Source organism: Procambarus clarkii, chromosome 9 (genome assembly GCF_040958095.1).
Source record: "Procambarus clarkii isolate CNS0578487 chromosome 9, FALCON_Pclarkii_2.0, whole genome shotgun sequence".
Taxonomy (NCBI): domain Eukaryota; kingdom Metazoa; phylum Arthropoda; class Malacostraca; order Decapoda; family Cambaridae; genus Procambarus; species Procambarus clarkii.
The window spans coordinates 14016145-14031144 of NC_091158.1; the positions used below are offsets into that span (position 1 = coordinate 14016145).

General features: G+C 43.0%; 1 protein-coding gene across 7 annotated transcripts in view; it reads right to left on the reverse strand.

Annotated features, from left to right (window-relative positions):
• Positions 1–15000, reverse strand: part of LOC123766297 (mechanosensory protein 2) — a 563765-nt gene that overhangs the window by 105046 nt on the left and 443719 nt on the right. For 2 of the 7 annotated variants that reach the window (XM_069321161.1, XM_069321162.1), the window contains exon 2: positions 3093–4975. The exons of 3 other annotated variants lie outside the window; for them this stretch is intronic. In XM_069321161.1, coding sequence (XP_069177262.1) covers positions 3093–3192 — 100 coding nt within the window. In that variant the 5' untranslated portion in view covers positions 3193–4975. Of the gene's footprint in view, positions 1–3092; positions 4976–15000 lie in introns of those variants that run through there. 2 more of the 7 variants (XM_069321165.1, XM_069321160.1) reach the window with 2 other exon arrangements.

Genomic DNA, 15000 nt, shown 5'->3' on the forward strand with positions numbered 1-15000 from the left:
TTCCATTATGATTATTTTGCTGGACTCTCATTCATGAGGCGACTAGGGTAGGGAAGGGGGGGTGGAGGTACGGTAGGCAACGCTTGCCTCACTTGAGGCATCTTTTGCCTCATATTTATCTCTATGCCAGAGCTCACTCATGTCCCTCTATGCCAGTCATCACTCATGTCCCCTCTATGCCAGAGCTCACTCATGTCCCTCTATGCCAGTCATCACTCATGTCCCCTCTATGCCAGCCCTCACTCATGTCCCTGTACTCTGGTCTGTCACTCATCAACAACAATGAACTAACATCTCGTTATTGACTTGCCTCAGTTTCCTGCTTAGTATTCCCTTCTCCTGTTTCCTCCTCTCTCCACACTTCCTCAAGAAACTAGGACCGAGAGAAGAAGATGCATCCCAGTCAAAGGGAAGGAGGAACCACTAGCATATGTTAAGATCCGAGAATTGCAGGAATAATAGGCAGAACTAGGCTTCAGCAAACAGTATGGCAAAGTAACTGGCAGAATTAGGCTCTGACATCGTTATTTACGCCAAGTGGCTAGCGGTGACCAATCATACCACCCTCAGACCAAATGACCTGATACAACTGAAACCTTGTAACAATGTCATTAACTCGTGGATATTAAAAGCTGTCCTCATAACCTATCCTACGATTTCCTAGTGAAGGTTTTTCTAAGTCCTAATTCACAGCCTGTATGTGACCAATGGTATATGACTAAAACATCCCATATATGACGAACAATATATGATCAAAACTCTCCATGTGTGACCAAATATATATGAGCGATACATCCCATATATGTGACACCATATATAACCAAAATATCTCATTTGTGACTAATCATTTACCATTTACGAACAAAACATACTATACATGACCTAAACTGGGTAACGCATCGCATACAGTACACAACAGTGCACCTAAACACTATCTCTCTCTCTGGCAGAGACCTAGTCAGAGACCGGACCGCGGGGACGTTGATCCCCGAAATCAAAGCAAATGCAACTCCTTCCTTCCCCTCCCTATCTCTCCATCTCACACTTTATTCTTGCTTCCGTTCCTCTCGCTTTATGGCCCACGTATTCACCCACTCAGTTACCATGGGTGAAATCTGATAAGTTTCTCCTCCATGTAACTGGTCAAACACGTGCCTCAAAGCGGACCAGTCACCCACTACCCCTCCCGGATGCTCTCTGCCCCTTCAAACACTCTGAGGAGAGCGGGAACTACACATCAAAGCCCTTTTCTCAATTATCCTCGACATAGTTTTTTCCCTTATAGAGAAACAACTGAGCTATGAACGCTTGCAAAAAAAAAATACTCAGTACAAGGAAAAAAAGGCAATAAAATTGTTGAGTTACAAAGGGTTCAGAATTGACTGTGAAATTTGCCTATTAGTTCGCTCACAGATGGCAAAGAAAAAAACCTCTTAATTGGGAAAGTTACAATACACGGTCCCAGATGATTTTATATATATTTTTTGAATGTTGTTTTGAATGCCCCGGTTTGATTAGCCAGCAAAGAACTAATTAAATCAATGGTAAGCGATATATTTCCTACGAGTTAATTGATTGAGGTGGATGCTTTAGACGGTAGAGACTTGGACAAAACTGTATTGGTCAGTGAGGGTTTGGTCAGTGAGGGTTTGGCCAGTGAGGCTTTGACCAGTGAGGGTTTGGTCAGTGAGGGTTTGGTCAGTGAGGCTTTGGCCAGTGAGGCTTTGGTCAGTGAGGCTTTGGTCAGTGAGGCTTTGGTCAGTGAGGCTTTGGTCAGTGAGGCTTTGGTCAGTGAGGCTTTGACCAGTGAGGGTTTGGTCAGCGCCACTATGTTCTTAAATATTATGAATCTCACAACTCCCGCCAAAATTCAGTACCATAAAACTGACCTGAATTGTTTATTGAGATATAAAATACTTATAATAACTGGAGACGATACAGATGTCTCCACTGCCTTCTAACTTCGACAACTTCCGCCATGACACAGCCGGAAGGGCCTCGTTACATAGTTACGCTCTAATCACCATGGCTGCATACTCAAGTATCTTCTCTGTTACTGAAGAGCCGATTTCGGGCCCTGGGTAGGGAGGGGGGGGGTCTCCAGGTCACTGATATTGATCTGATCGGTCCTATTCACCCAACAGTAACTTTCAGACCTGGTTCTAAACCGGTTGGCGGCTCGTGTTCCAAGTAAACCAAGTCTTTAAGCATGTTCACAAGTCGGTCGTCGTCTGCTTCTGTACTCACTTGTGGGACAGAATCTGGAGAGAGAGAGAGAGAGAGAGAGAGAGAGAGAGAGAGAGAGAGAGAGAGAGAGAGAGAGAGAGAGAGAGAGAGAGAGAGAGAGAGAGAGAGAGAGAGAGAGAGAGAGAATGTGCGTGCCCTGGATAGTTTCCCTACTATCCTATCTTGGAAGGTACAGGAGTAAAAACGCATATTATCCTTCAGGAACCTTGAAAATCCTCCACCAGAAAGTGTGCTACCTCCACGAGGAGCACCACTAGCACCACCACGAGCACCACAACTACCACCACTACCTGAAACACTCCTCACCACAGAACCCGGGACAACTGGCTAGTACAGCGCCACTCTCCTGGTGGACCTCACCAACTGAACAATCCTAACTCCATGATCAATGTTCTCTGCCCACGTACTTACCTGTGTGTGTGTGTGTGTGTGTGTGTGTGTGTGTGTGTGTGTGTGTGTGTGTGTGTGTGTGTGTGTGTGTGTGTGTGTTTACATAGACACATCACTATACATATATACAAATAAACACATAAAAATAAAACACAAAACAGAATACTTCAGCGTGAAGCCCGTAACAGATAAATAACAGATACGGACAAAGAGTTACAGCCATGCATTTGACAAACAGTCAGACACACCCACACACACACACACACACCCACACACACACACACACACACACACACACACACACACACACACACACACAGAGGAAACTATGCTACTTACTTACGTACTGGCCTACGCTCTGGGTATTCCAAATCTACGCAAAGTTCACACGATAAAGCAGGAGTATGAGGAGTATGAGGAGCATGAGGAGAAGACGATGAGGGTTGAGTACTCACGGAACATCACGTGGAGCTCGTAGCAGGAGGAGGACTTCCTTGTCGTGTGGTACTCCATACAAGGGGCCCTAAGGTGAAAGACGACGCAAACCTTTTTCATATAGCCTGATTTTAGGTTTCTTGCTTGCACTACAAAATCACTCAGCTTTATACTGAGAGAGAGGTTAAGGGCGTGTGTCTGTGTGTTTGTGGGTGTGTTGTGGTAGGGAGGTGGTTTAAGGGGTAGTTAAGGGCTTTCTTTTAATGGGATGAAAGGGGTGGCCAGGTGGGTAAATGGTGGTGTGTAGCGGTGGGTGGGTTTGTGTTGGTGGCGCTGGTGTGTGTGGTGGTGTTGGTGGCGCTGGTGTGTGTGGTGGTGTTGGTGGTTGTGGTGGTGGTGATGGTGGTGGTGGAGGCGGGGTCTGTGACGCTGGACGTGCGGCTACCATGTTGATTGTGTGGAGGAGAGGGTAAGCAAACAAGGGGATATCACGGGGCGCTTGAGATTCATCACTCTGGTAAACTGTCGTATCTGGAAACGCCTATCCAATAGAATGTCACCTGGGCAACTCAGCCACCAATGGGATCTAACGTGGCTAACCCAACGACCAATGGAATAGCCCGTGAGGAACTCAGTGGCGGCGGGGTAACGACTTGAGGGAAAGTGAACACCGGACAGAACTATCAAGGTGACGGATCACTGACTGAAACAATCTACTTTTGGGAACTTTTATGTGACTAAATTAGTCACTTCTAAAAAGTGTTGTGACTCTATATAAATTCATTGACAACTCAGCAACAATCAGAATCTCAAGGTGGAAGACGTGGTATTTCTCAAGACAATTCAAGGCTGGGAAGGAGGTGGTTAAGAGAGGGGTGGTTTGTGTGTTACTGGTCTTAACAACCAGCTGTTTGACTACAAGAAACTGCTCCTTCCTGTTCGTTTATATTGGTATATTTACATTCGCATTGAGTATGCAAATCAGATGTTCTAGAAACATGCGACCATTAATGTGAATAATGATATCCAAGTTTGAACTGTGAATTCTAGTGCTGAGAAATATTATCTAAATATATTATGGTCTGTTGATGCTTATCCAAAGATATTCTATCAAACTATAAACGTGAGGATATTTACAACTAGAGATGATGGTGAAGAGTGATCATATATATATTTATATATATAAATGCAATGTCTGAGGGTATTTTACAAGTGTTTGTACACAAACAAGGTGTAACATTTATGCAGTCTAGTATAGTGTGTGTGTGTGTGTGTGTGTGTGTGCGTGTGTGTGTGTGTGTGTGTGTGTGTGTGTGTGTGTGAATGTGTGTATGTGTGTGTGTATTTTAGAATTTCTTATTAACCCAAGTTTTAAACTCTCTTTTTGTTTGTTTTAGTTATCTTCCAAGATGTCTTTAGTGCGTTTTTATCGCACCTTCCTGTTGCTTAAGACTTTTACCTTGTATTTCTAATTCTTTTCCTATCACGTCTATCTTCCGTTTGCTCCCGCCCACACTAGCGATCAACTAGCCGCCACTAGCAACTCTCTAATTTCTAACTGGTGTCTTCACCACCGGCCACATCCTCACTCCACCGAAGCCACACCATTGTTTCTGCCAGAGTCGAACCCCATCAGCTCCTGCGAGGCGGGAGTGAGTCCAGAGCCCCAGCAAGAGAGCTTTCGAGTGTGTGGTCGGTATTCAAATGTGATTCTATGTTCATCGTTGTTTCAAAGAGTCCACTGTTGTGTGTGTTGGTTGATTGATTGATGAAGATTAAGCCACCCAAAAGGTGGCACGGGCATGAATAGCCCGTAATTGTTTTTTTTGGTTGGTTTGTATTTTAAGGCGTGCGCAAAATGGTTCGCTGTCATAAAACATCCATTAGAACCTGGTTCTTCTATCTGAAAAGAAGAGAAATTGGGCTGTTGGATGTGCGGCACTTTTGAACAATGTGTAGTGATGTCTATGTTCATGTCGACTCGCTGGAAAGTAATCCAAGGCGAGCGATTTGCGGTAGTACAGGCGTCTCCTCGAATCACTTTAATTTATTTTTTTTATTTTAAATTTATTTTAATTTAATTTATTTTAAAGCAAGTGTAATTATTTTGAAGCTATAGGAATTATTTTGAAAGACCAAAGCATTACGTTTTTGAAGTTAATTAAGTGAATTTTGAAATTATTTGTTTTGTATCCTTCTTCAACGATGGTTTTTGACATTGATGATTTATCGAGACCTTCACTTATGTCCTTATTACGTGGACAGTGATCCAAGTCGTTCGCTAAAGCCCTTCGAAGCCGTAAAGACGCCGCGCTCTGACTTACGCAAGATTACAGCTTCATCATACCTGACGCAGCAGATGCGTCTAGATACTGAAGATGACGCACGATGAACGCTTCTATAACGCAGCTGACGCAAGACAGAATGTCTTCATTGTAGTCAAGCGTAATAATAATAATAATAAAAATAATAATAATAATAATATAAATAATAGTGGTTTTATATATATATATATATATATATATACATATATAATATATATATATATATATATATATATATATATATATATATATATATATATATCTATATATATATATATATGGTTGAAGCAACACGCAAGCTACAGATCACTATGAACTCTAAATGACCCGACCAGGATTCGAACCCATTATGTCCAGGATAACCCCTAAACGTATACACAGTACCGTGACCATCGCACCAGTTGATCGACTATCAACGGTGCGATGTTCACGGTACTGTTTTATACGTTTAGGTGATCCTGGACGTCATGGGTTCGAATCCCAGTCGAATCGAGTTTGTAAGTCCAGCAAGAAGTGTTATTGCCAACTGCAAATATTGTCTTGATATCATATCCAGAGGATATAGCATCGATTTTACATATACTCTATATCAATATATTGGAAATATAATCTTGTATACTCGAGTCGCCATCTGATGTGAATTGCCGTCATGTATATAAAATATTATTCAGAATTAATCGCCATAATTTTTTAAGCCAAATAAAATGACTTCAAAACCTTGACTCAAAATTGAGCGAATTGAATCGCACATAAATAAGAAGGAATCTTAATTAAGTCATAGAAAACGGGGAAAAAATGCTTATATGAGAAGGGGGAACAACGATATATTACAAAACAGGGAAACTAAATGATTAAATGATGTTAACTCATAGAAAATTACAAAAAATACTTCAAAGAGGTTGGAAATAAATTTAGCAAATTTAAAGTTTTGTATTTTTTATATATATTTATTTAATAACAAAGATCGAGAGCCAAAGCAGATAAAAAATAAACTTTGAACTCTCTATATGTAAATATTTATTTAATAATTTATTTTTGATGATTTAAGTCGTAAACGTGTTCTATAAAGAAAACTTACGATCTATAAAGAAAAAGAACGCTTTGTAAGAAAAAAATAACACCCAATAGAGAAAAGAACGCAATAGCAGGTCAACACCAGGTCAACACCAGGTCAACACCCAGGTCAACACCAGGTCAACACCAGGTCAACACCCCGGTCAACACCCAGGTCAACACCAGGTCAACACCAGGTCAACACCCAGGTCAACACCCAGGTCAACACCAGGTCAACACCAGGTCAACACCCAGGTCAACACCAGGTCAACACCCAGGTCAACACCAGGTCAACACCAGGTCAACACCAGGTCAACACCAGGTCAACACCCAGGTCAACACCCAGGTCAACACCAGGTCAACACCAGGTCAACACCCAGGTCAACACCCAGGTCCACCACAAATTAAATTGTTCGACAGTTTATTTGTGAACGCTAATAACAAACACATTAAAACCGACGCAATACGAAAACGTATCAAAAGATATATTTTTAATTAACGAAAGACAAGCACCATTATTTATACCATGTACCACACACCAACAATTATAATAATTATGGATAATTAATTACAAAAGTGAAATCTGAGCCTAAACAAGCAATGTAAACAAATTGAATGTGAATGCATTAACGATTATATAAATATATATATATATATATATATATATATATATATATATATATATATATATATATATATATATTATATGTATATATATATATATATATATATATATATATATATATATATATATATATATATATATATATATATATATAATCCCGAAATTTCATACCTGCAATTAAATATGGTTGTTTCTAGGGACATTTATCGCGCGCCGAAATCGTGTTTAAATTTTCCATCAGTCAGTTATGTTAGCAAATAGTGTCAAAATAATGCTTATATTACATCTACAATAACTCCATATATAACATTCTTTAATAACAGTTATCTCAACATTCAGCTGGCGTATATATTAATTAACAATCCAAGTATGCTTCGGGTATGAAACGCGGATATGCTGAGACCTTGATAACCAATCGTATATTTGGACATGCTAAATACTTTCTAGTCATTGATTTTGGTAAACCAAGAATTTTGGGAAATCTCTTTTTTGGATAATATACCTATGAAACGCACGGTTATAGGATAATAATGGTATAAAAGGCTCCATTGTTTGATAATATGGCTGTGAAATGCACTATTAATGGATAATATAACTATAAAACGGTCTGTTATTGGATAATATAGCTATGAAATGTTCTGTTATTAGATAATATAGATATGAAACCTTGTGTTACTGGATAATAAGAGCTATGAAACGCTGATTGGATAATACAGCTACGAAGCGCTCTCTTATTGGATAATACAGCTACGAAGCGCTCTCTGATTGGATAATACAGCTACGAAGCGCTCTCTTATTGGATAATACAGCTACGAAGCGCTCTTTTATTGGATAATACAGCTACGAAGCGCTCTCTTATTGGATAATACAGCTACGAAACGCTCTCTTATTGGATAATACAGCTACGAAGCGCTCTCTTATTGGATAATACAGCTATGAAACTGGGAATGTGTCTTTTAGAGAGTTTTAACAGTTATCCCCTCCCCTATCTTTCTCCTTCTTCTCTATAGTATTGTGACACTTCTTATAGAGATGACTTTAACAGTGCCACTTCGCACCGTTTTCTTTGACACCAATTATGACCTACCCATGTTGGGCACGTACCTAACAGAAATTACGGGGAAAAATTGGGTGAGGCTAACCCCAAACGTCTGGCCTCCAAACTATTTTCTTATGTACCCTACCCTCTCCATTCTTGCATGACTTTTCCCCAAGATTCTCCCTCTCCACTCCTCTCCCTTCCTCTCCACCCTCCCTTCCATTTTCCTCCCTCTTCCCTCTCTACCGTTATCTCCCATTTCTCCTTCATTCTACACCTTCCTTTCGCCTCTTCAAACATCACCCCTTTTCTCCTTCTCCTTCCTTCTTTCCCCTGTATGTCTATGTCTCTCTGTCAGAAAAATCTAAGGGAATCTAGGGACTCAGCCATCCATGTTTCACTAATTACACTAGAATTGGGGTAACTATTTTCCCGGTCACACTTAATAAGACCCAAAGGACCATCCCCAATCAGCCTATGTCCGTCGCGTACCCCAGACTACTCACCCTGTATATATGGGTGAGGCTAGCCTAGAGCGTCTGATCTCCAATCTCATACAAACAAACATTTCCTCCTTAGGTAATTCTTTATATCATACATATATTGCTAAAATCTATATTTTACATGTACAGTAATGCGAGTAGTTCTCAGTGTATGGGGTAGAGTAGTGAGGTAGTTCTCAGTGTATGGGTAGAGTAGTGAGGTAGTTCTCAGTGTATGGGGTAGAGTAGTGAGGTAGTTATCAGGGTAGGGTAGAGTAGTGAGGTAGTTCTTAGTGTATGGGTAGAGTAGTGAGGTAGTTATCAGGGTAGGGTATAGTGAGGTAGTTCTCAGGGTAGAGTAGTGAGGTAGTTCTTAGTGTATGGGTAGAGTAGTGAGGTAGTTCTTAGTGTATGGGTAGAGTAGTGAGGTAGTTCTCAGTGTATGGGGTAGAGTAGTGAGGTAGTTCTCAGGGTATGGGGTAGAGTAGTGAGGTAGTTATCAGGGTAGGGTATAGTGAGGTAGTTCTCAGGGTAGAGTAGTGAGGTAGTTCTTAGTGTATGGGGTAGAGTAGTGAGGTAGTTCTCAGTGTATGGGGTAGAGTAGTGAGGTAGTTCTCAGGGTATGGGGTAGAGTAGTGAGGTAGTTATCAGGGTAGGGTATAGTGAGGTAGTTCTCAGGGTAGAGTAGTGAGGTAGTTCTTAGTGTATGGGTAGAGTAGTGAGGTAGTTCTTAGTGTATGGGTAGAGTAGTGAGGTAGTTCTCAGTGTATGGGGTAGAGTAGTGAGGTAGTTCTTAGTGTATGGGTAGAGTAGTGAGGTAATTCTTAGTGTATGGGTAGAGTAGTGAGGTAGTTATCAGGGTAGGGTATAGTGAGGTAGTTCTCAGGGTAGAGTAGTGAGGTAGTTCTTAGTGTATGGGTAGAGTAGTGAGGTAGTTCTTAGTGTATGGGTAGAGTAGTGAGGTAGTTCTCAGTGTATGGGTATAGTAGTGAGGTAGTTCTTAGTGTATGGGTAGAGTAGTGAGGTAGTTCTAAGTGTATGGGTAGAGTAGTGAGGTAGTTCTTAGTGTATGGGGTAGAGTAGTGAGGTAGTTCTTAGTGTATGGGGTAGAGTAGTGAGGTAGTTCTTAGTGTATGGGGTAGAGTAGTGAGATAGTTCTTAGTGTATGGGTAGAGTAGTGAGGTAGTTCTTAGTGTATGGGTAGAGTAGTGAGGTAGTTCTCAGGGTATGGGGTAGAGTAGTGAGGTAGTTCTCAGTGTATGGGTAGAGTAGTGAGGTAGTTCTTAGTGTATGGGGTAGAGTAGTGAGGTAGTTCTTAGTGTATGGGTAGAGTAGTGAGGTAGTTCTTAGTGTATGGGTAGAGTAGTGAGGTAGTTCTTAGTGTATGGGTAGAGTAGTGAGGTAGTTCTTAGTGTATGGGTAGAGTAGTGAGGTAGTTCTTAGTGTATGGGTAGAGTAGTGAGGTAGTTCTTAGTGTATGGGGTAGAGTAGTGAGGTAGTTCTTAGTGTATGGGGTAGAGTAGTGAGGTAGTTCTTAGTGTATGGGTAGAGTAGTGAGGTAGTTCTTAGTGTATGGGTAGAGTAGTGAGGTAGTTCTTAGTGTATGGGTAGAGTAGTGAGGTAGTTCTTAGTGTATGGGTAGAGTAGTGAGGTAGTTCTTAGTGTATGGGTAGAGTAGTGAGGTAGTTCTTAGTGTATGGGTAGAGTAGTGAGGTAGTTCTTAGTGTATGGGTAGAGTAGTGAGGTAGTTCTTAGTGTATGGGTAGAGTAGTGAGGTAGTTCTTAGTGTATGGGTAGAGTAGTGAGGTAGTTCACAGGGCATGGGTAGAGTAGTGAGGTAGTTCACAGGGCATGGGTAGAGTAGTGAGGTAGTTCTTAGTGTATGGGTAGAGTAGTGAGGTAGTTCACAGGGCATGGGTAGAGTAGTGAGGTAGTTCACAGGGCATGTGTAGAGTAGTGAGGTAGTTCTTAGTGTATGGGTAGAGTAGTGAGGTAGTTCACAGGGCATGGGTAGAGTAGTGAGGTAGTTCTTAGTGTATGGGTAGAGTAGTGAGGTAGTTCACAGGGCATGGGTAGAGTAGTGAGGTAGTTCTTAGTGTATGGGTAGAGTAGTGAGGTAGTTCACAGGGCATGGGTAGAGTAGTGAGGTAGTTCTTAGTGTATGGGTAGAGTAGTGAGGTAGTTCACAGGGCATGGGTAGAGTAGTGAGGTAGTTCACAGGGCATGGGTAGAGTAGTGAGGTAGTTCTCAGTGTATGGGTAGAGTAGTGAGGTAGTTCTCAGGGTAGGGTAGAGTAGTGAGGTAGTTCTCAGGATAGGGTAGAGTAGTGAGGTAGTTCTCAGTGTATGGGTAGAGTAGTGAGGTAGTTCTCAGTATATGGGTAGAGTAGTGAGGTAGTTCTTAGTATATGGGTATAGTGAGGTAGTTCTCAGTGTATGGGTAGAGTAGTGAGGTAGTTCTCAGGGTAGGGTAGAGTAGTGAGGTAGTTCTCAGGGTAGGGTAGAGTAGTGAGGTAGTTCACAGTATATGGGTAGAGTAGTGAGGTAGTTCTTAGTATATGGGTAGAGTAGTGAGGTAGTTCACAGGGTAGGGTAGAGTAGTGAGGTAGTTCTCAGTGTATGGGTAGAGTAGTGAGGTAGTTCTCAGTATATGGGTAGAGTAGTGAGGTAGTTCTCAGTGTATGGGTAGAGTAGTGAGGTAGTTCTCAGGGTAGGGTAGAGTAGTGAGGTAGTTCTCAGTATATGGGTAGAGTAGTGAGGTAGTTCTCAGGGTAGGGTAGAGTAGTGAGGTAGTTCTCAGGGTAGGGTAGAGTAGTGAGGTAGTTCATAAGGTAGGATAGAGTAGTGAGGTAGTTCTCAGGGTAGGGTAGAGTAGTGAGGTAGTACCCCCACCTTCCCTGGCCTGTCACAGGGTGCTTCAGAAAGAAACAAGAGCCAGAACTCACCTCACGGTACAGCTATTTTTAAACAAAAGTTCCAACAAACTTTTTGGCAGAAAACTCCTTACTTTTTATTACAGGCAGTATTTTGGAATTAACTATCTTTATTGCACCGTTTCTTGTTTCCTTTTTTTATTAATTTGTCTTCAGCTGCTGCGCTAAAAGTAGCAAAGCTGACTGGTAAAGACTTTCGAGCGGAGATACCTCAATTGCAGAAGGTACTATTTCATTGGCTGGGATTTGGCGGGACGTTGAGAAGGCTCCTGGTGATTGGTTGTGACCCCGGCGGGAAATTTCAAAGGAATCAATTAGCGTCGAGTCTCAACCCAACCGTTCCTTGAAAATTGTCTACATGGCCAATCGTGTTCATTTGCTCTCTCTCTCCCTAACCCCCCCCCCCCCCTCTCTCTCTCTCTCTCTCTCTCTCTCTCTCTCTCTCTCTCTCTCTCTCTCTCTCTCTCTCTCTCTCTCTCTCTCTCACCAGCCACTTATTGAAAGCATTTGGGAACTGATAACACGAGAAAAACATTGGATTTTATACATTCTCTGGCATACGATAGGAGAAAGGGTGTTGAAAAGTGCTCGTGCTTGGTGCAGAAGAAACGTTGCACGCGCAGTGTGTAGGCAGTGCGGAGGGTATATATATATACTTGTCCTACCTCTCTCTCTCTCTCGCTCCAAGTTACTACATGATACAGTTGGCAGTGCAATAAGCAGTAAGCAACATTAAAAGACAAGGTGCCCTTGCTCGAAGTTGTGAGACTTATCTGCAGCTGTGTGTGTGTCATTGTTGCCATACCTATCTTCCTGAACGTGGCGGCAACGATGCCAGAGGTCATGATGGCGACCACACTTGCCTCGCCACCGGCAATACTGTCCCCCGGGATCTGTAAACACAGCGAGAATTCTTCTGCCGCGGCACTTGGGAACGCATCCACGCACGCACTTGTTCCTCAAGTTCCCACTGCCAGGAGGTCGCTAGCAACTTGTTCCTGTGCTCTCCTACCTATGTTATGTTTCCCATCCTTTAAAACACTTCATCTCATTCCTTCCGAAATATAGAATTTACCACAGTTGATTCTCACTTTATCAATACGATTGACACCTTATTCGCATCACAATTATACTTGAAATATACATTTATATAAAGAACTAATTTGTATCAATATCATCGGTTAGTTCTACATATAAATCAAGCGATATTTATTAAACCCCGCTGTAGGAAACTTTTCAAAGCCTCTCTGGGATAACTGGGGTTAAATGTCACTCAATTAGCAGTTGTTTCGATCACACTGCGTGTGTTGCTTGAGCGTGATTCAAGCAGTCTAAGGGCTGTTCGAGCCGAAGTGCTGCTCCGTTGAGCACTGAGGTGTTGACACACAGGTCCTATACCTCCTGCACACGCTGAACCATCACCCCGATGATCTTAAACCACACTACACAATCTTAGCAACACATCGCGACGGCCCTGTCGCTGCCAACCGCTGATACACACACACACACACACACACACACACACACACACACAGACACACACAGACACACACACACACACACACACAGACACAGACACACACACACACACACACACACACACACACACACACGCACGCACTCCTGCCTCGAAAGGTGCCGCGGCGCCACTGGCACCGTGGCCCTAGTGGCACACACGTTGGTGCCAGAATGACACTCACACACACGGAGGGATGGTGCCAAAGTTATGCTCACTGGGTGGGGTGGGTGTGGGAAGGAGGGGGATGGGAGTGGGAGGGAAGGGGGTGGATGTGGGACGGAGGGGAGGGGGGTGGATGTGAGAGGGAGAGGGGTAGAGGAAGGGTACGACACTAAACGTCAAAACCAGAGCTTAGGGTACACTGTTCTCTCTCTCGTCAAGATGGTGTAGTCGTCACCTTTATCTTCACCTTAATAAAGGAGTATGGAAGAGACTTGGGCGTTCCCAATGATGGTGTGGTGTTCTGTCTACCTGTTTGAGTATGACAAATGAACACTGCCTGAACGGTGTTCTATCCACTAGGTTGAACTTTGATAATGATGTCCCCAAATGACTCTACAAATTTAAAATTAAAGACAATGCCAATATAAATAACTCAATTATTCCCCAAAATAAAAGAACGCGGATCACATAATAATAATAATAATAATAATAATAATAATAATAATAATAATAATTAGTTTTGTTTTGAGGTCCCAACAAGCCCGAACCACTGACTTTCCCCCAGATACAAAGCCCACACATCAGTTGGCACATCTCCCAGCCAACCTATTTACTGCAAGGTGAACAGACCCATTAGGCGAAAGAAAACGTGCCTAACCATTTCTGCCCCGACTGGGAATCGAACCCGGGATCCCAAATTGTGAGTCGGGAACGAAGACTACTGTGACAAGAGAAAGTCACTGTCATAAAACCGTTTAAGAAAAAAGGCGATTAAGTCCAACTTAACACAGAAAGTAAATCCCTAGAAGACCTATTCCCCCGAGCGATAAGCTCTGGATTATCTATGTGTAATTCGCTCACTACTTCTTTAAAAAAAAAAGAGGTTCGCCAGTTAAAATGAAGCAACACGAGCGAAGTTTAATGGAAAAGTCCGAACACAGATTAAATCTGTTGTGCCTGTCAGTTAACTTCGCCTTTTTTGTGCATATGTAATTAGCTCGTAGGGTCGTGGCTGGCGCAGGAAGACAGGAAGTGTAGGATACCTGGTCCGTTGTTGGCAGGTGGTGTAGGCAGGTGTAGGTGGTGTATGCAGGTGTAGGCAGGTGTAGGTAGGTGGTGTAGGCAGGTAGGTGTAGGTGGTGTAGGTAGGTGGTGTAGGAAGGTGGTGTAGGCAGGTGTAGGTAGGTGTAGGTAGGTGAAGGTAGGTGGTGTAGGCAGGTAGGTGTAGGTGGTGTAGGTAGGTGGTGTGGGAAGGTGGTGTATGCAGGTGTAGGCAGGTGTAGGTAGGTGGTGTAGGCAGGTAGGTGTAGGTGGTGTAGGTAGGTGGTGTAGGAAGGTGGTGTAGGCAGGTGTAGGTAGGTGTAGGTAGGTGAAGGTAGGTGGTGTAGGCAGGTAGGTGTAGGTGGTGTAGGTAGGTGGTGTAGGAAGGTGGTGTAGGCAGGTGTAGGTAGGTGTAGGTAGGTGAAGGTAGGTGGTGTAGGCAGGTAGGTGTAGGTGGTGTAGGTAGGTGGTGCAGGAAGGTGGTGTAGGCAGGTGTAGGCAGGTGTAGGTAGGTGTAGGTAGGTGGTGTAGGCAGGTAGGTGTAGGCAGGTGTTGTTGGTGAAGAGACAGATGCTCTCGGATGAATCTTCTGACGACTATTGGAAGCCACAGATTTTGTCAGATGCTGAAGGACCTGACAAAATCCAGGACCCGGCTGGGTTGCAGACTGCTGCAGACAGGCTGGGTTGCAGACTGCTGCAGACAGGCTGGGTTGCAGACTGCTGCAGACAGGCTGGGTTGCAGACTGCTG